The 27,728-nt window shown below is 39.7% G+C and overlaps 1 protein-coding gene across 3 annotated transcripts in view; it reads left to right on the top strand.

Annotated features, from left to right (window-relative positions):
- The window catches only part of FNIP1 (folliculin interacting protein 1), a 102,506-nt gene that overhangs the window by 17,311 nt on the left and 57,467 nt on the right, over positions 1–27,728 (top strand). For 2 of the 3 annotated variants that reach the window (XM_079773204.1, XM_079773203.1), the window contains exons 2-5: positions 16,642–16,768; positions 23,061–23,195; positions 26,873–26,973; positions 27,236–27,310. In XM_079773204.1, the coding sequence (XP_079629330.1) occupies positions 16,642–16,768; positions 23,061–23,195; positions 26,873–26,973; positions 27,236–27,310 (438 nt within the window). Of the gene's footprint in view, positions 1–9,642; positions 12,127–16,641; positions 16,769–23,060; positions 23,196–26,872; positions 26,974–27,235; positions 27,311–27,728 lie in introns of those variants that run through there. The other variant, XM_079773205.1, reaches the window with a different exon arrangement.

Here is a 27,728-nt window from a genome sequence, read left to right as displayed (position 1 = left end):
TCCATTAGCTTCACAGGCTTGAATTTGAACTGTGAATTTTTGAAGTTTAGGGCCTGAGTTAATCTTTTTTGGTGTACTCTGGCACAGTAAATGACACACAGAAGATACCAGTTGCTGAGCAAATAAAGGCATGAATTCTGGTCTTTAATGTCTATGATCCTTGTGACATATGGCTTAACTCTGGCAATTGGCAAGCAGTTAGTTACCCATTAGGGGTTGTTCTTTTCTAAGTTGGTGACAGGGTCTTCCTCCCTGCCAACAATAGTAGTTTCTGGGCTTTGTAGATGAGGCCATGTTTTCATTTACTTGGTGAGTTTCATATCTTTTTTATCCTATATAATAAAAGCCTAATATGCTAAATGTCCAGTGGTCCATTCAACCAACCAAAGCATAATATGCTAATGATATGCTAAGGCCGCTCAACCACTCGCTATGACGTGAATTGACCACCAGGGGGCAGATGCTCCGATAGGTTAGCTTGCTGCTGGGGTCCGGCTGATTGGGACTGAGTGAGATGGGCCAGACACGCCCTGGAGCCTTCCCATGGTTACTCCCCAGCTGGCCAACCTCCTGCATCCTTCTTCGGCCCCGATCATGCACCAATGGTGTCCCTTGGCCTGGCCTACGCCCTCTTGCAGTCTGGGCTGAGAGGTCCCCTCACCCCCCGAATTTCGTGCACCGGTCCCCTAGTCTTACCTAATAATAGACAAATGTAAATCGACCGTACATCCGCTACGCCCATAGCCAATCAGAGTGAGTATGCACATTAACCCAACAAAGATGGCTGTTAATTTGCATACATAGGCACCCAGTGCCTGGGTCCCCGGAACATCCTGGTACCCAGGTCGTTCTGAGGTAAGCCCCACGTGGGCCCTGAGCAGCCTGGGAAGGGCCTGAGCCAGGGGGCTCCTGGGCAGGGCCAAGCCTGCGATCAGAGCCGAGAGGGCAGGGGTGGAGCCGGCGATCGCAGGGAGCTGGGGGTCCCCTGCTTTAGGCCTGGGCAGGGGTGGAGCCGGCGATTGGAGGGAGCTGGGGGGTCCCCTGCCCAGGCCTAAAGCCTCGGCCAGTGGCTTTAGTCCTGGGCAGGGGCAGAGCTAGCGATCAGAGGGAGCTGGGGGTTCCCTGCTTTAGGCCTGGGCAGTGGTGGAGCCGGCGATCGGAGGGAGCTGGGGGTCCCCTGTCCAGGCCCCGAGGCTTTAGGTCTGGGCAGGGGCGGAGCTGGCGATCGGAGGGAGCTGGGGGGCCCCTGCCCAGGCCTAAAGCTTCGGCCAGAGGTTTTAGGCCTGGGCAGGGCCCAGCCGGCGATTGGTGTGAACTACAGAGGAAACACCTTTTCTGACTGCTCATTGGCTAAGCTTACTGTATGCCACTGGTAATATTCTTAGTAACTTGGGTAATAAGAATCCAGAAAGGTGATCTAGGGTTTTTCCACCACACTTCTGGGGAAAAAAACGAAGGTCCGCTGCTGGAGGGCTAAGAAATGTCATATCCTGCCCTAGCCGGTTTGGCTCAGTGGATAATGCCTAGGCTTGCCGACCGCAGGGTCTGGGTTCAATTCTGATCAAGGGCATGTACCTAGGTTGCAGGCTTCTCCCTGGCCGGGGCCCAGGTCAGGGCTCATGCAGGAGGCAACCAATCAAAGTGTTCTCACTTTGATGTTTCTTCTGTGTCTTTCCCTTTCTATTCCACATTCTCTAAAAGTCAATGGAAACATATCCTCAGGTGAGGATAAAAAAAAAAAAAGGAAGAAAGAAAGAAATGTCATATCCTATGAAAGACACATCTTGAAAATGCCTAAAGAAAGTTGTCATTTTTTCATGGTGAAGGGACTGGAGTCGTGTTGATGAAAACACCTTGGTGGCTGTGGTGACTGGCAGTGGGTGCAGCAGCGGGGCGATGGGGCTGGTGCCTTCCCCTAATCAGCCCGGTCGCCTCCCACAAAGGGGAGCGGGCCTAAGCCATCAGTAGGACATCCCCTGAGGGCTCCCAGTATGTGAGAGGGGGCAGATTGGGCTGAGGCACCCCCCCACCCCCAGTGCACGAATTTCGTGCACCGGGCCCTTAGAATATATATAATTTTACTGATTTTCAGAGAGGAAGGGAGAGGGAAAGAGAGATAGAAACATCAATGATGAGAGAAAATCATTGATCAGCTGCTTCCTGTACGCCCCCCTACTGGGGATCGAGCCCACAATCCAGGCATGTGCCCTTGACCGATATCAAACCTGGGACCCTTCAGTCTGCAAGCTGACGCTTTATCCACTGACCCAAACCAGCTAGGGCGAGAATTTCATATCTTGATAGAACTGTCAAAGCCAAATGTCAGTAACGGCGATTTCAAAGGTTTACTGAAATCAGTCGTTTTTAAGCTTTGTCATTCAAACAAGATTTGCCAGTCAAATGAGAATCTACTTTTCCTTTTATGCTGTGACTATATTTTTATAGAGGGATGTCTTTTGTGTGCGTATGAATATATTTAACCTTTGCAGGTATTGTGCATATTCCTTAAATGTTAAAGGCAGATGCTCTGCCCTTCCTAGTTTTTCGAAAGTGCATATCATTACAACTGTATCACCACTACCATCATTTTTACCATGTTGCTTACATATGAAGTTTCATATATTGTATATATGCATATATGTGTATACTTTGAGATAAAATTCATATGACATGAAATTAACTATTTTTAAGTGAATACGTGGCATTTAGTACATTCATAGTGTTACACAACCACTACCTTTATCTATCTATTTATAACTAGTTCCAAAACATTTCCATGACTTCAAAGTCCTCCTTTCCTTTCCTCTCTGTCCCTGGCAATCACCAATCTGTATTCTGTCTCTTTGGATTTATCTGTTTTAAATATTTCATGTAAATAGAATTATATAATATATGACCTTTAGTGTCTGGCTTCTTTTACTTGCATATTGTTTTCAAGGTTCATCCACGTTGTAGCATGTTTCTGTATTTCATTCCTTTTTATGGTTGAATAATATTTCATTGGATGTATATACCTCAGTTTGTTTATCCATCCACTTATTGGTCATCTGGGCTGTTTGCACCTTTTGGCTATTGTAAAAGCTGCTAAGAACATGCATAAACATTTGCTTATTTTCATTTCTAACACACAGCTAGATAATTACAGCCACTGCCACCCTTACTGAACAATTCCAGTGCCCCAAAGAATTCCTTCATGCTATCCCTCTGCAATCAGACCCTTCTCCTCCCCGCTAACTACTGGCAACCACTATCTCTTCTCTGGCTTTATAGCAGTAAAAAATTTTAGTATCACAACTATGTCGTCTGGCTTTCCTTAAGAGGAGGGGTCCTCAAACTTTTTAAACAGGTGGCCAGTTCACTGTCCCTCAGACCGTTGGAGGGCCGGACTATAGTTTAAAAAAAACTATGAACAAATTCCTGTGCACACTGCACATATCTTATTTTGAAGTAAAAAAACAAAACGGCAAAAACACCCGCATGTGGCCCGTGGGCCGTAGTTTGAGGACGCCTGCTTAAGAGTATGTAATGGAGTCCTCAGGAGTTAAATTTTTAGAATTAGAGATATGTTTTAGGGACTAGAAATACTTTATATGCATTTACTAAATTCAGTTTTTCCAACTTGCTAGTTACAATAAGAACTAAATTAAAAATACTAGCGTACATGTTTACACTTATCTGGAGAGCAAACAATCTTAAAATATTTTATAAATTCAATGTAAAATTACTAGATTAGATAGGTATTTAATTTTTTAGTCAACTAGTTTTTATCCCTCACTCTTTTGTTTTATTTGTGTATAAAAGATGCTTTGGGATTTTTCATTTTCTTCTAAAATCTTCAGTTAAATATGTATTAATGTGTTTACATATTAATTTTAAAAGCTTAGAGCAAAGATTGTTCAGTGTTCTGAAAACATAGCATGCACAATAAAATAACTGTTTGCTAGGAGGGAAAAAAGCCCTGTTGTCTTCTAGTACCAGTTGGTATTACGTAGGTTTGTTTGGTGTCTCATATCTTATTTATAGTACTTTGGAACTGGAAACTAGATACTAAACAAACACTAATGTTCCACTGTAGCTTAACTATGCATTAGAATCTTTCTTTGTTCATAATTATTTTTACTTGGGTAATATACCTCTATGAAATTAGGAACTTCCGAGAAACTGGCAACTTGCTTGAGTCAAGTTCATTTCTTTATTCCTTAATACAGAAGCAGTATATAGCACATCTACCAGTACTCATTTGAGTACTCATTTGTTACAATAAGTAACATTTGAGTACTCATAAGTTACAAATTAATTGATGATATTTAATGATCCTCAGTAGTTAGAGCTTGAGGAAAATTATCAATATTGTCTGTCTTGCTGTAGAAGCTTCCCAGTCTCCTTTCAGGCAGAGAGCTTTTGTTGGAAGGAATCTCAGATCCAGTGACTGTGTTTCTTAAAATATTTCAGACATACTAAATGTTCTAGATCTCCAAAATTAAAGTCACATTTCTAGATAATTTTAATTGTGTGTATATTCTTTTCTTAATATTTAACCATTGTCTAACCTTGCTTATTACCTCCTTCAATATGCAGACCTATGAATCTAGGTGGCTTTGTTTTATACTGGGAATGACCTTTATTAGTTGGCCTGATTACTCCTTCATAATGACAGAGCCTTTATGAATGAATTCTCCAAAATCTTATAGGAAATAATAGAAATGGATGAAGTAAAAAAAAAAAATTAGGCATCAGGTTTATGGCTTTCAAAAATTGATCTTAAAGTTAGAGCTCTTATAAATCTACAACTGCCTTAGCTGGTTTGGCTCAGTGGATAGAACGTAGGCCTGAGGATTGAAGGATCCTGGGTTCGATTCCGCTCAAGGGCACATGCCTGGGTTGCAGGCCCTATCCCCAGTAGGGGGTGTGTAGGAGGCAGCTGATCAATGATTTTCTCTCATCATTGATCTTTCTATCTCTCCTTTTCCCTTCCTCTCAGAAATCAATAAAAATATATTTTAAAAAATCTACAACCGAAGACTTCTTTAATGTGACTCTTTTAGAGGTAACATAAAAGGTGGTATTTGATATGCTGCCTTTACCTTATTTAGAAAATAAAGACTTTTGACTTTGTTTTAAAAATGCATAGGAGTTTTATTAGTTCTTTATATATTTTGGAAATTAACCCCTTTATCTGATGTATCATTGACAAATATGTTCTCCCATACAATAGGTTTTCTTTGCATTTTGAGGATGCTTTCCTTTGCTGTGCAGAATCTTTTTTAGTTTGATGTAGTCCCATTTGTTTATTTTTTCCTTTCTCTTGTTCTAGAAGATGTATCTGTGAAAATTCTGCTGTGTGAGATATATAAGCTTTTGCTGCCTATGTTTTCTTCTAAGATTTTTATGGTTTCACTACTTTTTATTTTTTTGTAAGTACTTGTCCAATTTTCCCAACACCATTTATTGAAGAAACTGTCTTTACTCCATTGTATGCTCTTGCCTCCTTTGTCAAGTATTGATTGAGCACAATGGCTTTGGTTGATTTCTGGGTTCCCTTGTTCTGTTCCTTTGGTTATATGCCTGTTCTTATGCCAGTACCAAGCTATTTTTGATTACAGTAGCTTTATAGTATAACTAGAGGCTCGGTGCATGGGATTCGTGCACTGGTGGAGGGTGTGGCCTGTGGGGATCGGCCTGCTATGGGAGCGCCGCTCATCCCGGTCAGCCAAGCAGCTGTGGACCCGCCCTCTGAGCACTGCTCCCGCTGTGGGAATGCACTGACCATCAGGGGACAGCTCCTGCATTGAGCGTCTGCCCCCTGGTGTTCAGTGCGCGTCATAGCGACTGGTTGACTGGTTGTTCTGGTCATTCCGCCATTCGGTCGCTGGGCTTTTATATTATAGTATAATTTGGTATCTGGTATTGTGATTCCCTTCAACTTTGTTTTTCTTTCTTAAGATTGTTGTGGCTGTTTGGGGTCTTTTTTGGTCCCATGTAAATTTTTGGAATATTTGTTTTAGATCTGTGAAATATGCCATTGGTATTTTATTTTATTACTAGAGGCCCAGTGCATGATTGAATCATGCATGTGTAGGGTCCCCTACACGCTTTCGCTTTCGATCGCGGGGGAGCTGGGTGCCTGTCTGCTGGTGCCGGAGCGGACAGGCACCCAGCTCCCACGCTTTTGCTTTTCGATCGCGGGGGAGCTGGGTGCCTGTCTGCTGGTGCACCAGGCCTTTCGGAAGCCTCCAGCTCGGTGGAGGCTTCTGAAAGGCCTGGTGCCGGAGCAGACAGGCACCCAGCTCCACCGCTTTTGATGGTCCGCGGCGGGACGTGAGCTCGCTGCCCCAGAGGCCCCTTCTGTTCCCCAGCACAGCCATGGCTCAGCGTCCCGCTGGCCCAATCGGCACCCCGGCCACCCCGAGTCCCACCCCCTGCGCCTGCCGCTGGCCCAATCGTGGGCGTAGCGGAGTGATGGTAATTTACATATTACCATTTTATTAGGTAGGAGTTTTAAAAATATATATATTTTTATTAATTTCTGAGAGGAAGAGAGAGCATCATTGATTGGCTGCCTCCTGCATGCCCTGTATTAGGGATTCAGCCTGCATCCCAGGCAAGTGCCCTGATCTGGAATCGAACCATGACCTCCTGGTTCATAGGTCGATGCTCAACCACTGCGCCAGGCAGGCCAGGCTTTTGTTTTTGTATTTTAAATAAATTCTCTGGAAGTTTAAAAATACTTTTTCAATATGTGTAACCAAGTTGAACAACTTGGATACTGGTTCTCTCAGTTCAATTCATTTTAACGTTCTTTCAGTGTTTCACTGAAGTTTCTTAAGCTCTTAGGTATACAAAAATAATGTCAGAAAGTTTAAAGCCACATAGGTCAGATACAGAATTCAATTCGGTGTATGTGTTACTGAAAAACACTAAATATGATAGCAGGTATGGTATATGATCTGTTATGTTCTCAGGGCATATAAATTTGTTCCTGCATACGTTTCATTTCACCAGGAATTCATGTTACAGATTAATCCCCTTCTCTGAAATATTGTATGTAAAATTTCACTTTGTGCACATGATTTTATACATGCTAGATTATGAGATCAATATAAATGGATTTTGGGGATCTCTAATGAACACTGGTAATAACTTATCTTTTTACTTTATAGCATTTCATGTAAATTATTTAATTTGGTTAAATGATAGTAATCCTACAGCCCAATAGCTAACTATGCTTGTCATTGAAATGTAAATGACAGTCATTAGGATTTTATTAATGTTCTGGGTATAATTGAATTTAGTATGACTAAAGATAAACAGACTAAAGATTATCTGGTGCTGATAACAGAGTTCTTTGGAACTGAGATTAACATAAATAATGGAATTATTTTTCTGTCAGGTTAGAGAATTATAATTTCTTAGTGAAATAATTACTGTACGTACATAGAGCCTATATATATAGGCTTCCAGGATTAAAGTGCTACCCCCTGAAATAGCCATTCATTCACTCACTTAACAAATTAATTGAAGTTCTGTTATATTCATTATCTCTTCCAGCTTCTTCCTGTAGTACTTAGGAAGATACTGAAGCATGAACAGGCAAAGTAAACTATGAACTAAAATTTGTGATTAATAAGTTGTCAATTTGGGAGGAATTTCCATTGTTTATAAAACCAGTTTGAGTTATATTGAAAAGCAAAATTGCTGCAATAACAGCACATTGTTAGTGACGATCCTGCCTGCTTAGCAAAATTTCTTTTAAGCACTTGCTTTAATGTGTGACTTCTAGCAGAAATGCCATGAGAGATACTTTAAATAGTGATGTATATTTTTTCAATACTTTAAACACTTGCTACAGTGCAATTTTTACATGTAGTTTATGGTTCCTCTACTTTTCTGTAAATGGTTTCTATAATTTTGTGTATATTTTGACCTAAGGTCTTTTGACCACTAAGTTGGGGAAAAGTTATTGAATTGGGTCCTTGCCTCGACAAAAAATTGAGTTTTTACTGTCTATAAACTGAGTAAATGATTGTCTGATGCAAATGTAGTTCTGTTTCTCATGCAGATATAGATGTTTTGATTAATTTCAGTCATAATATCTCAGTTACTGGATATTAAATTTTTTATTAAAAGTATTTTTTACTAGAAATGATTGGAAATTGTTGATATATTCACAATTAATTGTTTTTTAAAAAATGCACAGTAAATATATCAAAAGGAAAATAAGCTGTCTTATCTGACAATTGGGACTTCCAGATTAATGGAAAAAGACCAGTGAAGTGAGAATTAAAAAAACCACATGTAACATTTTTAGCTTAAAATACATAAAGATACATTCATTTGTCATCCTTTGCTGGTTATTATGTTTTACGGAGAGAATGGTGAATGTTGCGTTGTGGGGCAAAAAATTAAAATGTTATGTTAAAAGTCTTCTAAGACATATACTTTACTTTCAGGAGACATATTTAACATTGGCTAGTTAACATCAGATTTCTTTAAAGCAAAATCCTTCTACAGGTTTTTTAATAAAAACTTGGATCACTTTCCCCAATGTACAGAAAATATTTCTCCAATTGAATATGATGCTTTGGGGTTCTGATGGTGACCAGTCTTTGGCATTTTGGTGTTATGTTGGGAAAGCTTTTTGCTTATCTCTTCCTCCCTCACTTATCTCTCCATCATCCTTCCCGTCCTACCTCAATAATTTATCCTTTACCAAACTTAGAATGTTTTCCAGTACTGGTGACTCTTTCTCTAATTTTGTGTGCATAGCTTTTGAAACTTGGCTGCCCTCTCTATTTACTGCAGGAGCTTTGGGTGTTAATAAGTTCTCAGAGTAGTCTACATCATCTTGCATGTATTCATTTAAGTGAGACAACAATGATGGATAAGGCTCAGGAAGGAAAACTAGCATAGTACCAGGTACATAGTAAGCACTATACAAATAGTTATTGAGTGAATGAATTAAAAAAAATCTTCAGTTGTGATGAGTGTACTGTATGAGTCAGAGATTATTCCAGACTCCTTGATGCTAAGTAAAAGTGGAAATGTATGGCTAATCAATTGGGAATAGGGGTAGAGGAAGAGAAGAGACCAGTTGGTTGGTATTTATCTACAAGTGCATAAAATTCAATTTTAAGATGATTGATGAAACAGAAGAGTTGGTCAAATAGAATAAAAAGGTGAATTATTTAGGTGTTTTCTTTAAACATGACAGTTTTTAATGCACTGAGATGCAGACTAGCATTTAGCCTAGTGTTTCTCAACCTTTTTTTTAAACATTATTATTCCCCTAATGATCTTTTCTTAGACCGTTTTTCTCTTAATGTTAGGAAACATGTTTTTCCATTAATCTGGAAGTCCTAGCCCCCTACCCCCAAAGTTCTAATACCACAGATACATTGTGTATTTGCTTATGTATTGTGGCCCTTTGGAGGCCACACTTATTGTAATATCTTAAAACATTTTTGTTTCTTTCCCCCCTCCCCAAGAACCAAATTTGGCTCATTGGAAGCCACCTTGTTTTCATTGAGAATGAATGATTTAGCCTTACTTTAACAGTTAGTAACATATGTTACAGGAATTCATATAGTCTTTTGAGTTGTTAGTGTGTAAAGGAGGTGTCTGTTCCAGCATGTTTACTTTAAAAATAGTTTGTGGTTCATCATTGAGTAGTTTTCTTACTAATGTTTAATATGCTGAACACAATGGCTTAATATTGAGGTAAGTTTTACTATAGTTTATAGATATTTTTTGTGAAGGTGATGGTATACTTACCTCTGTTAATGATTTGGCTTAGTTATGTCTTCAGTTAAATTTTGATGAAAAGAGGCAACACGATGAAGTGGAAGCATGGTGGATTAGATGTCAGAAGTGCTGATTAGAAGTGAATACCACTAGAAGATTAGAGTAGAAGATTAGAGTAGAGATGGGAGTGAAAGGAAGGGGAGAGACCAGCCAGCACTAACCAGAACCGTGACTTTAGTTAGGTCATTTTTGCTTCTCTTTCACTTGAAAAATGAATAAATCTAGGGTGACTATTAACCATTTAAAATGACTTGCCTAATAAAGGAGTCACTTTAGGGTTCTTGTTTGTTTTTATTTAATATCATGCTCTCCTAGTGTATTTGAAATAGAATTAATTTGCCAGGCAACTTTTTTGGTAACAAATTTATTTATACTCAATTTCATAGGTCTATAAATTTCAGAATTTACACTTCTTTCCATTGTAATGTAAAGGGAATCAAGGCTTTAAAAAAACCTCTCCATTTCAGGTACATACTTTGAAGATGTGAAGAATAACTTTGACCAGTTTTTTTTTTTTTTTTAATAAGGCTATGTCATTTCCATCTCTATTCTTCTCTTATTCAGGCCTGTCCTAAGGTCTAAGCTCCTTTAGTATTGAGCATTCTTTTTTCCCCCCTGATAGTTAAATAGAAAAAAATCTCAATATGTCTCTTCCCCCACCCCCTAAAGAAAATAACCTCTGTAGCCTCAACTCCTATTCTACCTGTCAGGGTGACCATAGATCTTGGTTGCCCAAGATAATCTCAATTTACTCCTGTGTGTTTAGGGCCCCACTTTACTTTCAAACCTTTGCACTGATATTATATGTCAGACTATTCTTATGTCTTCCCCTTTCACAGGGAAATCTTTCCCAATGGCATATAGTTACTATCCTTACTCTCTCAGCTCTTATCCTTCAATCCATTGCTATTGCGTTGTGACTGACCCCCCATCCCCACCCTACTTCTCCACAGAAATGGTTCTTGCAAGAGTACCAAAGACCACCACATTGATAAATTCTATGGACACTTGTAGTTTTTATACATTTTGGCCTTTCTGCTGCCTTTGGCATTGTGCACTATTCCTTTTTTCACCTTCCTTGATTTTTGAAATGACATTTTACCATGGGTTTTCTCTTTTGTCTCTTTTTTTTTTAATAGAATAGTTTGTTGATTTTGAGAGAGAGAGAGTTACATCAATGTGAGAACGCAACATCGATAGGCTGCCTCCTGCACACCCTCTTACCAGGGATTGAGCCAGCAACCCAGGCATGTGCCCTTGACTGGGAATCAAACCAGCAACTTCTGGTGCATGGAACCATGCCCAACCAACTGAACCACACTGGCCAGCACTCTGATGGTCTGTCATTACTGATGTTCCTTAGAAGCTTCTCTGCTTGTCTTCTCTCTGTCCTTAAAATATTGTTGTGCCTTAAAATTATAGTGTATTGGTCCTTCACTTTCCTTTTTCTTTTCAATTAATAAGTTCTCTCTAAGTGACTTCATTAGCAACTATGGTGTCAGTAACTCCTGTGTCTAGAATTCTAGGCTCAGCCTTTATTCTGAGACCATTGTTTGTCATCAGTCTATTGGACATCTTTCTGCAGTTGTCTCAGGCCCCTTGAACTTAGCCTATTAACATCCTTATACCAAACTTTCTCTCCCCACCCTCACGTCTTGTATTCTCTACCTTTATTATTGATACCTGTTTAAATCAAATCTGAAAACTGAGAGCCATTCTCTTTCCTGATTTCACATATCCAGTATCCATGGTATCATGGCTAACATGAAATAATCCTGGAAAGGCAGAGCAGGACCAGATTTTAAACATCTTTACATTTAAACAAAGGAATTTGGATTTTATTCTTCGGGTGTCTTGGGGTTTGGATGAATGAAATAAGGGTCTGTTTAAGATTTGTTGAAGTACCTTACATCCAGCAAAACCCAATTTCTCTTTCTCTACAGAATTTTGTTCATATAGGCACTTAAAAAAAGTGACTATACCTTTTCCACTTCCATACCTATCATCTTACTATCACCTACCTCTATCATAGTCTATTGATTTCCTGTTTTGATTTATTTCATCTACCACTTATCTGAAATTACTGTGTTTATTTCTTTTTTTTTAATTTTTAAAATTTTTATTGATTTCAGAGAGAGGGAGGGAAAGATAAAAACATGCAGGAGAGAAACATCGATTGGCTGCCTCCTTCATGCCCCACCCCCTACTGGGGGTGGAGCCTGCAACCCAGGCCTGTGCCCTGATGGGGACTCCAACAGGCAGTCAAACCTGCAATCTTTTGGTGCATGGGACCATAACCAATCAACTGAGCCACACTGACCAGGGGTATTTATTTCTTTAGTTAGCTATTGGTGTCTCTGCTTCCAGAGCAGGCTCTTGCTTACCTCATCTTAACCAATGTTTGGCATATAGTAGGCACATGACTATATTAAATGGATGAGTGAACTGTTCTACTTCATATATCTTAAACTATAGTATTCTACCCTGTGATTATAGTCTTCTATTTCTTATCTAGTTGCTGCTCCTGTATCTTTTCATGTTATTTCAGCCCTTTGACCACACTTCCTCCATTTTCTTCGAATCTGCTAGCCTCCAAACTTCACTGTCTTCCCTAACCAGCTTAGATTCCACTCTCCATCATTTCAGCTGTATTCTTGTCAGTCTTATGCTCTATCCCTATAACCCCCCTTTCCTTTTGTTCTGTCTACCTATCCAAATCCTTACCTGGGCTCAATCTGATCCAAATTCAAGCTGGCAAAAATGACCTGTGTAGTTTGTGACTGGTACATATTTATAGTTTTCAACCTCACGTAGGCTTTCAGCATTTCCCAGAAATTTTATATTTCCTACTTAACATATTTTCTTTCTCACTACCTTTGTTGACTCTCTGCTGTTCTCACATTGTACATTTTTTATTTCTTTCCTTTCTACTTTGCAAAGGAAATAGGGCTCTTAGAGACATGAATTCATTAAACATTTTCCATTCATAAGTACAAATCTTTCTGTAATCTTGTCCACCTTTACCTCCTTTTTTTCCATCCTAGTGTAAGGGTTATTCTTCAGTGTGAGACTTGCCCTTTTACTTGTATTCTGTATCCATGTTCAGATGTGTCCTTTTAAATAACCAACAGCTGTCACTCTGCTTTATGATTCCTTTTCTTTCTATTTCCTTAATAGTTTAAAATTTACTATTTCCTGTTCCCATTCACTCCTCAATCCACTGCAATTTGACCCCCCTGTACTCATTACTCCTAGAATGGCCCTTGCCATGATCACCAATGACTTTTTGTTTCTAAAGCTAGTGGGTGGTTCTTAGTGACTACCATTTTATTTCTTCCTCTAAAATGCTCATTTGTTTTCCATGAGGCCACTTTTCTGATTTGAGTTTCTTGTTTTAGTTTCCTTTGCATAACATTAAAAGGACAGTTTAGTAAAAGCAGTTCAATGGGATGCAAAATAGTGTAGTCTAGGGAAGAATCTCTGGTTTAGCTTCAGTGTCTATGAGGTTCTTTCATCAGTTTCTAACACACGGACATTTGCTAAGGATTAGACAGGAGAAAACTAAAATTGTATATACTGTCAAGAGTTTGGGATGAAGATGTTTTATGTTGCCAATTACAATTTGCTTGACATGTATTGATAGGGTTAAGGATCAGGTTTTCTTAAGGAAAGGAGGAATCCCAACCAAGAGCTCTGACTAATGGATTGTGAGAAATTGACCATTCAGCCTAATGTAACTAGTGACAAACAGCTTCTGGAATGGCAGTTCTCCTATTTCTTAGCAACTGTCCTATCAGTTGTTGTGTGTTCCGTTCACCAGACTAGTATTCACAGCTTTTTGTTTTCTCTCTTTCCCTATCCTCCCTCTCTCTCTCTCATTACATTAATCGTTTAAATTGTGAAATAAATGCATTATAATCTATATATATAAACAGCTAATATGCTAAGTGCCCGTCCTACCCTTCGACCGGTTGCTATGATGCGCGCTGACCACCAGGGGGCAAATGCTCAACACGGGAGCTGCTGAGCTGCAGTGACTTGGCAGCGGCAGTTCTCAGGTGACCACGCACCCAAAACCAGAGAGGAGGGAGCCCGATTCCTCACAGGGCCACATGATTCCACCTTCGGCTGTGGGTTATGTTGTTGCTGGGGCACTGTCAGCCCTGAATCTGGTTTACTGCACACTTGCATTTGTGTTCCACACCCTGTATGACAGCAACTTTGCAGAGTGGCCTCTCGCACTTTAGGACTCCTCGGGGGATGTCGGAGAGCTGGTTTCGGCCCGATCCTCGCAGGCCAGTCCGAGGGACCCCACCTGCCAGAGGGACCCCGCTCACTCCACAGACACCGGGGAGGGACCACGGGAGGTTGGCTCCAGGGCATGTCCAGCCCATCTCGCCCAGTCCCACCCTGCCAACCACCATCTAATTAATTTCCTTTCAATGTGCACGAATTTGTGCACTGGGTCACTAGTAGTACATAAAACAAATGCAGCGACTTTTTAAAAGTTTTACTATAAAGTGAATAGTAGTTAAGTACTATCTAGTCCAAGCATGTCAGACATGCTTGATCTAGTCAAAGTATAGAAGATAGTGCCCCAACCCACATGCTATGTCCTTTTCTGATTACATTTCCATCCCACCCCTACCTTACTCCTAGAGGTAACCACTTTCCAAACTTGGAAGCCATCACTTCATTTTCCTTATAATTTAAAAATTATGCATCCCTAGATAAAACTTTACCTGATTTAAACCTTTATAAAAATGGAAAAATACAGTAGCTCTCTCTGTGTGTGTGAGTGTGCTTGTTTTTGCTTCTAGATGGTAATTGTTGTATATTTCATAGTCTGAATATACTGTAATACACCCATTCTCTTGTTGATGAACATTTAAATTGTTTGCAGTTTTCAACTATTCTAAAAAGTGCTGCTGTGAACATTCTTGTGTAATGGTAAACTTTTCTGGAATGGAATTGCTGGGGTCAACTTCAGTTTTATTACATTTTGTCTGTTTTGTATATAATTTAAGACTGTTCTAAAGAGATTGTGGCAATGTTTACTCACATCAGCTATATATGAGACTTTGTGCCATATTTATGATTCATTCATCACTTTTTTTACTTGTTATCTATACTAATAAAAGCCTACTGGCCCTTGTGCCACGCCCTCACGTCATCACAAGATGGCTGCCCCCATGTTGTCACAAGATGGCCGTTGTCATGTCATCACAAGAAGGCCACCCTCACGTCATTACAAGATGGCTGGCAGGGGAGGGCAATTGGGAGCGATGGGGCCAGCAGGGGAGGGCAGTTGGGGGCAACCAGGCCTGCAGGGGAGGGCAGTTGGGGGCGACTAGGCCTGCAGAGGAGGGCAGTTGCGGGGTGACCTGGCCGGCAGGGGAGGACAGTTAGAGGTGACCAGGCTGGCAAGTGAGGGCAGTTAGGGGGGACCGGGGCAGTTGGGGGGGACCAGGTCTGTAGGGGAGGGCAGTTGGGGGCGACCAGGCCTGTAGGGGAGGGCTGTTGCGGGGGACCGGGCCTGCAGGGGAGGGCAGTTAGGGGTGACTGGGCAGGCAGGGGAGGGCAGTTAGAGGTGACCGGGCCAGCAGGTGAGGGCAGTTGGGGGCGACCAGGCCTACAGGTGAGGGCAGTTAGGGGGGACCAGGCCAGCAGGGGAGGGCAGTTGGGGGGGACCAGGCTGGCAGGGGAGGGTAGTAGGGGGCCATCAGGCCTGCAGGGGAGGGCAGTTGGGGGACAACCAGGGCCTAAACCGGCAGTCAGACAGCCCCCGAGGGGTCCCAGATTGGAGAGGGTGCAGGCTGGGCTGAGGGACACTCCTCCAGTGCACAAATTTCATGCACCGGGCCTCTAGTTGTTTTATAAGTACTTAGCTGCTGTTATTTTAACTGAAAACTATTTTTGTTTTTGCATTTCCATATTAAAAAAACAGTAACAAAACTACTTAAAATTAATGGCTTGCTTTTATGCCATTAGGATCTATGTCATGAAATCAATATCTATTTTTGTTATATTAAATGTACTTACATATTTTAAAGTAAGCTGTATTTAGATTAATATGGGATGACAGTGATTTATATACATTGAGTGATACTTGCCACAACTTTTACTATTACTTTTTAATCTAAAATGTCATAGCCATATAAGGTTTTTCTTTCTTTCTTTTTTTTTTTTTGTTTTGTTTGTTAATCTTCACCTGAGGATATTTTCCCATTGGTTTTTTAGTAAAAGTGGAAGGGAGGGAGGGAAAGCGAGAGAAACATTGATGTGAGAGACACACATCCATTGATTGCCTCTTGAATGAGCCCAACTGGATGAAGGGATCAAACCTGTAACCCAGTACGTGCCCTTGACTGGAAATCAAACCTGCGGCCCTTTGGTGCATGGGCTGACACTCTAACCATGGAGACACACTGGCCAGGGTGATAGCTGTTTAAGTTCTCAATCCTAAATAAATGGTTGTATTTTATAAAATGATCTATCTATTCTTTAGCAATAATACAATTTTGGGTTTTGTTATATACATAGGGTTTTTTAAAATATATTTTTATTGATTTTAGAGAGGAAGGGAGAGGAAGAGAGAGAAACATCAATGATGAGAGAGAATCATTGATTGGCTGCTTCCTGCATGCCCCCCACTGGGGATTGAGCCCACAACTTGGCATGTGCCCTTGACCAGAATTGAACTTGGGACCCTTCAGTCCACAGCCCAACGCTCTAGCCACTGAGCCAAACTGGCTAGGGCTGTTATATAGGTTTTATTTCTAGAAATTTATGTGGAATATTTATTAAATAACTCTAATTGGTCTTTATTTTTCTTTAAAGTTGGCCTTTGCCAGAGTTTGATCCAAGCCAAATTCGACTGATTGTATATCAAGACTGTGAAAGACGAGGAAGAAATGTCTTGTTTGACTCCAGTGTTAAGAGAAAAAATGAGGACATATCAGTATCGGTGAGCATTGTTATTGATTTAATGTCAAATATTTTAATTGGAAAAAGTGAGTAAAATTTTTAATTATGGTGCTTTTGTTTGTCAGTATGAAACATCTTGGTCCTGCTTTTATAATTCAGAGCCCTTATTTTTAGATTTTTAAAGGAAAAAACATTGTCTTGTCATCAATCTAGTACCATAGAACATTTTAGTTTGACATTTATTTTCTTCCTTTTTTAAAAAAATCTTTATTGTTGAAAGTATTACATATGTCCTCTTTTTCCTCCATTGCTCTCTCTCCTTTTTCCCCCCAGGCCTTCACCACCCTATTGTCTGTGTCTATGGGTTATGCATTGAGTTCATTGGTTGATCTCTCTCCTCCTCCCCCCTTTTCCCTCTGCATGCTTCTGTGTCTCTGGGTCTATTTTTGTTCATTTGTTTATTTGGTTCATTAGAATACGCATATGAGGGGAGAGTGATGTGATACTTATCATGTGATACTTATCTTTCTCTGACTAGCTTATATCGCTTAGCATAATTCTATCCAGTATAATTCTATCCATGCTGCTGCAAATGGTTACGAGTTCTTTCTTTTTTATTGCCATGTAGTATTCCATTGTGTAAATGTACCACGGTTTTTTTTTATCCACTCATCTGCTGATGGGCACTTACTCTGTTTCCAAATCTTAGCTATTGTAAATTGTGCTGCTGTGAACATAGGGGTGCATATATTCTTTCTGATGAGTACTTTGGGTTTCTTAGGATATCTATATATATAAAAGCCTAAGCGACCGTTTCAACTGAACAACCAGAACGAGCGGTCAACTAGTTGCTATGGTGCACACTGACCACCAGGGGCAGACGCTCAATACAGGAGCTGCTTCCTGGTGGTCAGTGTGCTCCCACAGCCCACCTCCTGTGGTCCCTCCCTCTGGCTGGCCCCCTGATCAGCCCTGATGGGGGGGCCAGCCAGCCAGCCTCCCACAGCCCTTCCTCCCTCCCCCAGCCGGTCAACCTCCCGTGGTCCCTCCCCCAGGTTCCCAATCGGGAGGGGCAGCAGGCCAACCTTCCGCAGTCCCTACCCCTGCCAGCTGGCCCCCCTTATATGCCCCGATTGGGGGGGCCACCAGCCAACCAACCTCCCAATAGGCCTTGATTGCCGGCCAGGCTGAGGGACCCCACCCGTGCACGAATTCATGCACCAGGCCTCTAGTATTCCTAGAGGTGGGATCACTGGGTAAAATAGGAGTTCCATTTTTAATTTCTTGAGGAAACTCCATACTGTTTTCCATAATGGCTGCACCAGTCTGCATTTCCACCAGCAGTGTACTAGGGTTACCTTTTCTCCACAACCTCGCCAGCACTTGTCTTTTGTTGATTTGTTGATGGTAGCCATTCTGACAGGTGTGAGGTGATATTGCATTGTCATTTTTACTTGCATCTCTTGGATGATTAGTGACTTTGAGCATTTTTTCATATGTCTCTTGGCTTTCTGTATGTCCACTTTGGAGAAGTGTCTGTTTAGGTCCTTTGCTCATTTTTTAATTATATTGTTTGTCTTCCTTTTTAAAATATGTTTTTATTGGTTTCAAAAAGAGGAAGGAAGAGGGAGAGATAGAAACATCACTAATGAGAAATATAGATCAGCTGCCTCCTCCCTGTCCCCCTACTGGGATGGAGCCTGCAACCTGCAACCCAGGCATTTGCCCTGACCGGGAATTGAACTGTGACCTCCTGATTCATGGGCCAACGCTTTAAACACTGATCCACACCAGCCGGGCATTGTTTTGACTTTTGAACTATATAAATAAACACATTACTTCTATACAATTTAAAATTTTAAAAAGTTAACAGGACAAGAAAAAGAATGAAAAATACATGCAAAATACTTTATAAACAGAAATACTATGTAAGTGTTGATTATTTATTTGAATTTCAGTTGTGACACTGAATCTGGAACATGGAATATGATTATGTGTCCAGGTTAAAAGTTCTGATTCCCCATGCCTACCTTTAATCTCACCCTTCTCCCTCTTTTAAATAATTTAGTCCTAAAACCATTAGGTAGGGCTGAACACTGATGTCAGGTGGTGGAGACATGTTGGAGCAGAGCTGAGCATCAGGGCCCTGGTAGGTTGAGGAGGACATCTACATAAGCTGTTGGCTAATAGGTTATCAGAGCCCAAAGGGATAAGGAGGATATTCACCCTGGGTATCATTCATGCAGGTGAGGAGTGATAGGGGATATGAGATACTGGTTTTATACAAGAGAGTTGATAAAATGGAACTCTCCAGTTCCATCCATGCTGTTGCAAATGGTAAGAATTCCTTCTTTTTTAAAGCAGCGTAGTATTCCATTGTGTAGATGTACCAGTTTTCTAATACACTCATCCGCTGATGGGCACTTAGGCTGTTTCCAGATCTTAGCTATGGTGAATTGTGCTGCTATGAACATAGGGGTGCATATATCCTTTCTGATTAGTGTTTCTTGTTTTCTTGGGATATATTCCTAGAAGTGAGATTCCTGGGTCAAATGGAAGTTCCATTTTTAATTTTTTGAGGGAACTCCATACTGTTTTCCACAGTGGCTGCACCAGTCTGCATTCCCACCAGCAGTGCACAAGGGTTCCTTTTTCTCCACATCCTCACCAGCACTTGTCATTGTAGATTTGTTGGTGATATTTATTCTGACAGGTGTGAGATGGTACATCATTGTCGTTTTGATTTGCATCTCTAGGATGATTAGTGACTTTGAGCATGTTTTCATGTCTCTTAGCCTTCTGTATGTCCTCTTTCGAAAAGTGTCTATTTAGGTCCTTTGTCCATTTTTTGATTGGATTGTTTATCTTCCTTTTGTTTAGTTGTATGAGTTCCCTATAAATGTTGGAGATTAAAACCTTATCGGACATAACATTGGCAAATATGTTCTCCCATGCAGTGGGCTTTCTTGTTGTTTTGTTGATGGTTCTTTTGCTGTGCAGAAACTTTTTATTTTGATGTAGTCCCATTTGTTTATTTTCTCCTTAGTCTCCATTGCCCTAAGGAGCTGTGTCTGTAAAGATATTGCTACGACATATGTCTGTTATTTTGCTGCCTATGGATTCTTCTAAAATTTTTATGGTTTCCCATCTTATACTTAAGTCCTTTATCCATTTTGAGTCTATTTTTGTGTATGGTGTAAGTTGGTGGTCTGGTTTTACTTTTTTGCATGTATTTTTCCAATTTTCCCAACACCATTTATTGAAGAGACTGTCTTGACTTTATTGTATGCTCTTGCTTCCTTTGTCAAATATTAATTGAGCATAATGGTTAGGGTCGATTTCTGGGTTCTCTGTTCTGTTCCATTGGTCTATATATCTGTACTTGAGCCAGTACCAGGCAGTTTTGAGGACAGTGCCTTTGTAATATAGGTTGATATATCTGGTTTTGTTATCCCTCCAACTTTGTTGTTCTTTCTCAAGATCGCTGCAGCTATTCGAGACCTTTTTTTATTTCCGATGAATTTTTGGAGAGTTTGTTCTAGGTCTTTGAAATATGCCATTGTTATTTTAAAAGGCGAAAGATTTATACGATCTGAAGAGAAACCAGAGTATTGCAGTTGGTATTTTAATAATATTACTTTTTAAAAACATATTTGAAATATATATTTCATCATATATATATTTGTCTAATTGTTAAAAGTCTCTTTTCTTAGTTCTATGAGGAAAAGGACTGGGTCTGTTTTATTCATTTTTGTTCCCTAATGCTCAGTACACATGCTACTCAAATGCTTTTGTTAACAAATAAAATGGTAGTTTGTAATAGTGGATCTGTCAGGCCAACTGATTTTGACTGTTAAGTATATTACAGACTCACTAGCTCTTGTAATCTTGGTCAAGTGACTTAACGTAGACTTAAGTTGTGGTCAAGAATATCAGTACTGAAAATACCAGTGTTTTTAGTGAGTGTTTAAATAAAATACTATAAATGAAAATATCTAGTGATGTTCCTGATTTCAGAGTAGGCATTTAGTTATGTTAGCCTTGACTTTAACTTTTTTCTAATAACATAACTACAAATCAGTAAGCATATGCTAGTTCTAGATATTATATAGAGCACTTTATGTATTTATTTATGTATAAATATGTAATGAGAGACACACAAACACATACATACCCCTTAAAGTATTACAAATAACCTAGTCATTAGGTAGGGTTTTTCTCCCAATTAAAGAGATAAAGCTTAGAGAGGTCAAGTAACTTGTCCAAGGAATCAGGATTTAAATTAAGTCTATTTAGTTTTAAAGCCCTTGTTTTTGTTTTACTACGCTCGCTTTACATTTTTGGTTAGAGATTATTTGGAATTACTAGATGCTCTCTTTTACAATGCCGTTGGTCTTCCAAAAATTGTGATGTCAGTCAGATTACTTCTTCTGAAAACCTTTCTGAGGTCTGTTTAATGGAAGAGTGGACATGCTGGTAACTATGATAAAGCACTGGAATGCTTTTAGGAGTATCACAGACCTTGGTGAGGTGCAACTTTGATGGTTGTGAACAGTGAAAACTCAAGAACCTGTTGGAGAGGGAGAGGAGAAAAGAAAAAGAAAAAGAAAAATAGAAATACGTTCTTCTTCCATACTAGACTACACAACCTTTTGATCCTAAAGTTAGATTTTATTAAAAATTCAATTGTTCAATACATTTTTATTTCAAAGATTAAGTTTATATGTATGTACATATAGTGAAATATACAGCTGTCATTTACATGTTTCTTTCCATCCCTGCATCTCTTCCCAGAAGTATTTTTTCCATAAAATATGTTACTTATGTTCACCTTTAGTGGTTGTATTATGTTTGATTTAATAACTATTTTAAATTTTTTGGGGAAAATGTAGATATAGCTCACATAAACAAAAGACTTTTGCAGTCCTCAGTAATTTTTAAGGGCATAAAGGGGTTTTGAGACCAAACAATTTGAAAACTGCTATAGGATATTTGTTAAGTCACTAGTAATGAACATTGTCTAGTCCATAGTAATATAGAAAAATCCCCATCTATATATATAAAAGCCTAAGTGACCGAACGACCGGTCGACTGTTTGCTATGGTACGCACTGACCACCCTGGTGGTCATTGCTCCCAAAACCAGACCGCCACTCAACTGACTGACCCGTCCCCACAGCTCACCAGCCAGGCGGCAGCCACTCACACCCTCAGTAGTCCTGCAGGTCCAATCTCCAGAGAACGGGTCAGGCACCTCCTGGAAGTTGGCCTTGGGCACCATGGCTGCTTCCCCTCCCTAGATGCTCCACAAGGAAGAAATGATATAAAAGTAGCCACCATGTGGCCTCTGACAACCAGCGCAAATGTCAGTGGGACAGATCTGGATCGCCAGCCAGCAAGGGCATCCCACCGCCTGCCCAGAGGGCCAATCGCATCCCAGCCCTCGGGACAGGCACCAGATGCAGGGCTCATGGCTGGCGAGTGTCGCTATGACAGCACAAGTCCACTACAGGCGCAGCAGTGCCAGGATGAACAGGAGCGGCAGGCGGCGTTGGACTGTGGATTTCAGCCCGATTCCCTGCAAGCCACCCTGAGGGACCCCACCCCTGCAGGAATTCATGCACCGGGCCTCTAGTCTATAATAATAAAAGCATAATATGCAAATCGACCAAACGACTGAACAGCAGGACGACCACGCTATGACACCCACTGGCGCCAGGCCAGCCAAGGCAGGTGCGATGTGATTGGTCGGGGGCCTGGCCATTGCCCCATGATCGCCCTGCAGAGGGAGGCCCAGGCCACCAGCCGGCAGGGTGATCGATCAATCGGGAGGGCTCCATGATTGCCCCAAAGAGGGAGGCCTAGGCCACCAACCGGCGAGCTGTGGGCGCAAGCCATTGTGGAGCCCCGGCCGGGTGGGCAGGGCCTACCTCTTTGGGGCGGTCCATTGAGGAGCCCCACCTGGGTGGGCGGGGCCGACCTCTTTTGGGCGATTGATCGTGGGGCTCCCGGACAGTGAGAGGACACAGGCCGGGCGGAGGGATCCCCCCACCCCCCGCGTGCATGAATTTCGTGCACCAGGCCTCTAGTGATTTAAAAATGTTGTTGAGAAAAGTAAGATACAAACTTCTCAAGTAATTATAGTTAATGAGATAAAGAATAGTAAACAGTATTGGAGAGAATACAGTAAAATGCAAATAGTCATTACATTAAGGTTATGGTATTTTGAATTATTTCTCTTTTGGATTTGCAAAGGTTTTTATGCTATAATTAGATTTATGTATGGTTAAAAATCAGTTAAAATATAAATGGGGATAATGTCTCTAATTTCAGAAACTCTGTAGTGATGCTCAAGTTAAAGTGTTTGGGAAATGCTGCCAACTGAAACCTGGAGGAGACAGTTCTTCCTCTTTGGATAGTTCTATTACTTCATCTTCTGATGTAAAAGAACAGTGTCCTAAGTACCAGGTAAGATCACTGATGTCATTTATTCGTTCATTCATTCCTAAATATTTTTGAGTACCTACAATATGTTGTGCACTACTCTAGGGACTGGGGATATAACATGGACTACTTTTACCCTCCTGAAGCTTACCTTTTAGTTGGGGAGGCAGATAATTAAACAAGTAAGTTTACGTACTTAGCTAAATCTTAGGGTAGGGGAAGTACAGAGAACTATAGGCATAGGTAGCAGGGGTATTTTCTTTACCCTTTATTTCCCACTTCAGCTTTTTTTGGGCTACCAGAATAATTTCTTATTTTATATACTTTTTAATTATTAAAATATGAAGTTAAATATAAAATAATTACACCGTTCAGCTGTAGTATGAAATTAAAGTATGATTTGAAGTATACACAATTGGAAATGTGCACTTTTTATTTTTCAAAAGTAATGTTACCAAAAAAAAAAAAAAAAAAGTAATGTTACACTTAAAATACAGAATTAGCCCTAGCCGGTTTGGCTCAGTGGATAGAATGTCAGCCTGCAGACCAAAGCATCCCAGGTTCAGTTCTGGTCAAGGGTACGTATTCTGGTTGCAGACTGCTCCCCGGCCTAGGTCCTGGTTGGGACTTGTGCAAGAGGCAACCGGTCAATGTGTTTCTGTCACATAGATGTTTCTCTCTGTCTTCCCCTCTCTCTTCCACTCTCTCTAAAAATCATTGGAAAAATATCCTCAAGCGAGGATTAACAAACCAACAGAATTAAACAAGTAACTACATAGGAACTTCTCCATAAACTTGCTATATTTTACATAATATCAGTATTTGTTATCATACTAAGCAAATATGAATTTATTTGTGTCAGCCAAGCTTGCATGAATGAGGGACAAGTATTTTATATTTAGGGGTACCAAAATGGAATACTGTGCTTTTTAATTGTTTGTAATTAGATAATTATGTTTGTATGGAAACTGGCCCTTATACCAAATCAATGTGACAGTATTATATGAAGAACTCCAAAGTTATTAAGGTCAGATACTAGGAGGTACTATATAGTCCCTCCTGCCCTCCTATATTCCTTCTTCATCTTTAGCAGGATACCTTAACAATTTCCTAATAGTGCTGTGCTATAAATACATCTTCATATGTATGCTAATTTGGACATTTTCTAATTTGACCAATTGTGCAAACTTGCCTTTCTGATATAATGCAGTTAAAAATTAATTTTAGCAAATGGATTCAGATTTTAGAAACCCTAAAGTAGTGAGTGATTGTAACTCATTTTGCACCAAGATCCCTAGAGATTTTCTTTTAATGTATTTTTATTGATTTCAGAGAGGAAGGGAGAGGGAGAGAGAGAAACATCAATGATGACAATCATTGATTAACTGCCTCCTGCACATCCCACACTGGGGATTGAGCCTGCCACCTGGGCATATGCCCTGAACTGCCAACCAGGCATATGCCCCTGTCTATGTCTTCTGGTTCATAGGTTGACGCTCAACCACTTAGCCACACTGGCCGAGCAAAATTTTCTTTTTTAAGGTACAGATTCCCAGGTCATGCACCCAGATAGTCTTGATAGTTTTAGTATGGTCCTGGAAATCTGCATTTTTACCAAGAAGGTATTGAATTATTATGGTATATAGTTCTACACTTGATAAAATGTGATTTCAGGCAAATAGAACATTATATAGCAAAAATGAGCTTGTAAAAGAAGGCTTTCATTTCTGTCATTAGCCATAAGCAATTTAGGTTGACAATAAGATGTGGCATTGATCTGTAAAAACAACAACCAAACTACTTGATTATAAAAAAAATTATTTTACCCTGCTTCTAAAATTTTGTTCGTAGTACCCAGAACTCTGTGTCTTGAAATAAAAGTTTAATCTTAGGCTAGGCAAATCAGAAGTGATTTTTAAAAAAATGAGCTTTGTGCTTTTATTAAAAAAAAGATTGACTACAGCACTGAGAAAGACAAGGAACAATATAGCCCTATCCAGTTTTGGCTCAGTGGATAGAGCATCGGCCTGCAGACCGAAGGGCCCCGGGTTTTATTCTGGTAAAGGGCACGTATCTAGGTTGCAGGCTTGATTCCTGGGCCTGATCAGGGTGCAAGCTGAAGATGTCTTTTTAAGAAAGGTGACAGTCTGGCTAGTGTGGTTCAGTAGCTGAACATCAACCCATGAATAAGGAGGTCATGATTTGATTTCTGGTCAGGGCACATGCCTGGGTTGGGGGCTTGGTCCTCAGTAGGGGGTGTCTAGGAGGCAGCCAATCGTTATCATGCATTATTGATGTTTCTATCTCTCTCTCCCTCTCCCTTCCTCTCTCTAAAATCAATAAAAACGTGTTGTTGTTTTTTTAAAAAAGAAAGCAAGGTAACAAAAATGCCAGTATATAGATTTTTAAATCCCAAATAGGTAGTAAGTGAGCAGAGTCACAATATAAAAAGAAAAATAATGTCCAGATATATTCCTTGGCCTCCACTTGTAAAGTGGGGGGCGGGAGAGGGGTCGTTATCACTTTATTATCATCAGAAGAATCTTTTAAGTATTTTTTTAAAACTTCAAATTATTGATTTTCCACAATAGAATGGTTTTAGTGAAATTTGTGAATAATCATCATTTATTGTATTATTTATGTCATCTTCCTCGTTGTGTTATTATATAAATCAGTTAGGAATTGTGTTGGGACACCCTCTATAACAGTGACTTAAGCAAATTAAGGATTATTTTTATCACATGACAAGAAGTATGGTATATAATGGGTTTCATGGTAACCAAGACTCCCTTATCTTTCTGCCTATACAGAATTAATGTACTTGTTGCCTTGTGGTTCTAATACGGCATCTCCATCTCCAGTGACTTCCATTTGTATCTCATTGACCAGGCCTATAAGTAGATAGTTCTGAAAGCTGCTGCTCTAGCCATTAGTTTCACCCATTGAATATAGAAACCAACCTTAAATCTCCTATTTATAGAGGCAGCTCTGAAATGCGTTTTTTTTTTTTTTTTTTTCAGGGCACGTTCCTGCCCTGAAACAAATAGCACTTCAAAATATAAGGAATAGATATTTGATAGGTAATTAGTGATATTTGCCACAGTATCTAAATAGTAACCAAATGGATGAATTCAATTTTTAGTTTTTTTCTGACTCCTATGAAGACAGTTAAAGAAAAATGGAAAGAAATAACTTTTTGATCAGTTCTTTGAATACAAGATATTCCAATGTTTCAAATAAGTCCTTTTTTTAAAAAAAATAATAAATTACCCCATTTATGAATGCCTATTTTGCACAGTAGGAGTGGTAAATGTTATTCTACAAGTTCTATGAATTACAGTTTTCTCCTGGAGAAATATTACATACGCATAAGATGTGGTTATTAATGCTCATTTGAGCATTATTTGTAATAGCAAAAATCTAGCAGTTACCTACGTACCCATCAGTAAAGGGAGCTGACTTGATAAACTTTGGTATTTTCATGCAGTAGAATGCTGTTAAAAGAAATCCATGTATAGCGATATGGTTAGATCTATAAGACATTGTAAAATGAAGAAAATCAAGCTGTAGAACAGTGTAGAATCACTTAAAAAACCATTATGTACATCTATAGCAAAGGAATTTTTAATAAAAATCAATATTTTAAATAGTCATAAGGTTTTAAATCTTAAAATTTTATTAATGTTATGGTCATTGTTTAGGGTTCTCGGTGCTCTTCTGATGCCAATATGCTTGGAGAGATGATGTTTGGCTCAGTAGCAATGAGCTACAAAGGATCCACCTTAAAAATTCATCAGATCCGGTAAGGGATTTTCTGATTTTTTTCTTAATGAATCCATTTAGAATAGTTAATATTTTTAAGATAATTGAATTTTCATATAGTCTTCACTCAGATTGAGCATGTCAGATTACTCAATTTATAATTTTCTGTAGGTTTAGTGCTGCTTCATGGCTGTTGTGACTGCTGTGAAATCTGAGTTATATATTTTTCACTTATAATAAATTGAAAAGGTTCTTGTATTCTAGTTTTGATCTCTTTCTGTCCCTCTCTTTTTTTTTCCTAGTTCCCCTCCACAGCTTATGCTTAGCAAAGTTTTTACTGCAAGGACTGGCAGCAGCATCTGTGGGAGTCTTAATACGTAAGTAGTTATGGATGCAGGGAGAAATGAGTCATTTAAGATGTGCAAAATATGAAACTAACAGACTGCTCCCTTAAGTTTGAAAGTTTATGGAAGTCAGATTTTCCCTCCAGCTTTATTGAGCTATAACAGACATAAAACATTGTGTAAATTTAAGGTATATACGGTGTTGATTTGATACATTTACATTGCAAAATGGTTACCATCATAGCACTAACACTAACACCTTCATCCTATCACATACTTGTATTTATTTTTTTGTGGTAAGGACATTTAAGATGTACTCTCCTAGCAACTTTTAAGTATATAATACAGTATTATTAGCTATAATCTGCATGCTCTACAAGGTGAGGCAAAAGTAGGTTTAATATAATTATTAGTATGGAAAATAATACACTAATTAATAAATAATAATACA

This window comes from Cnephaeus nilssonii (genome assembly GCF_951640355.1).
Source record: "Cnephaeus nilssonii genome assembly, chromosome: 5".
Classification (NCBI taxonomy): domain Eukaryota; kingdom Metazoa; phylum Chordata; class Mammalia; order Chiroptera; family Vespertilionidae; genus Cnephaeus; species Cnephaeus nilssonii.
This window is presented reverse-complemented; position numbering and strand designations above follow the sequence as displayed.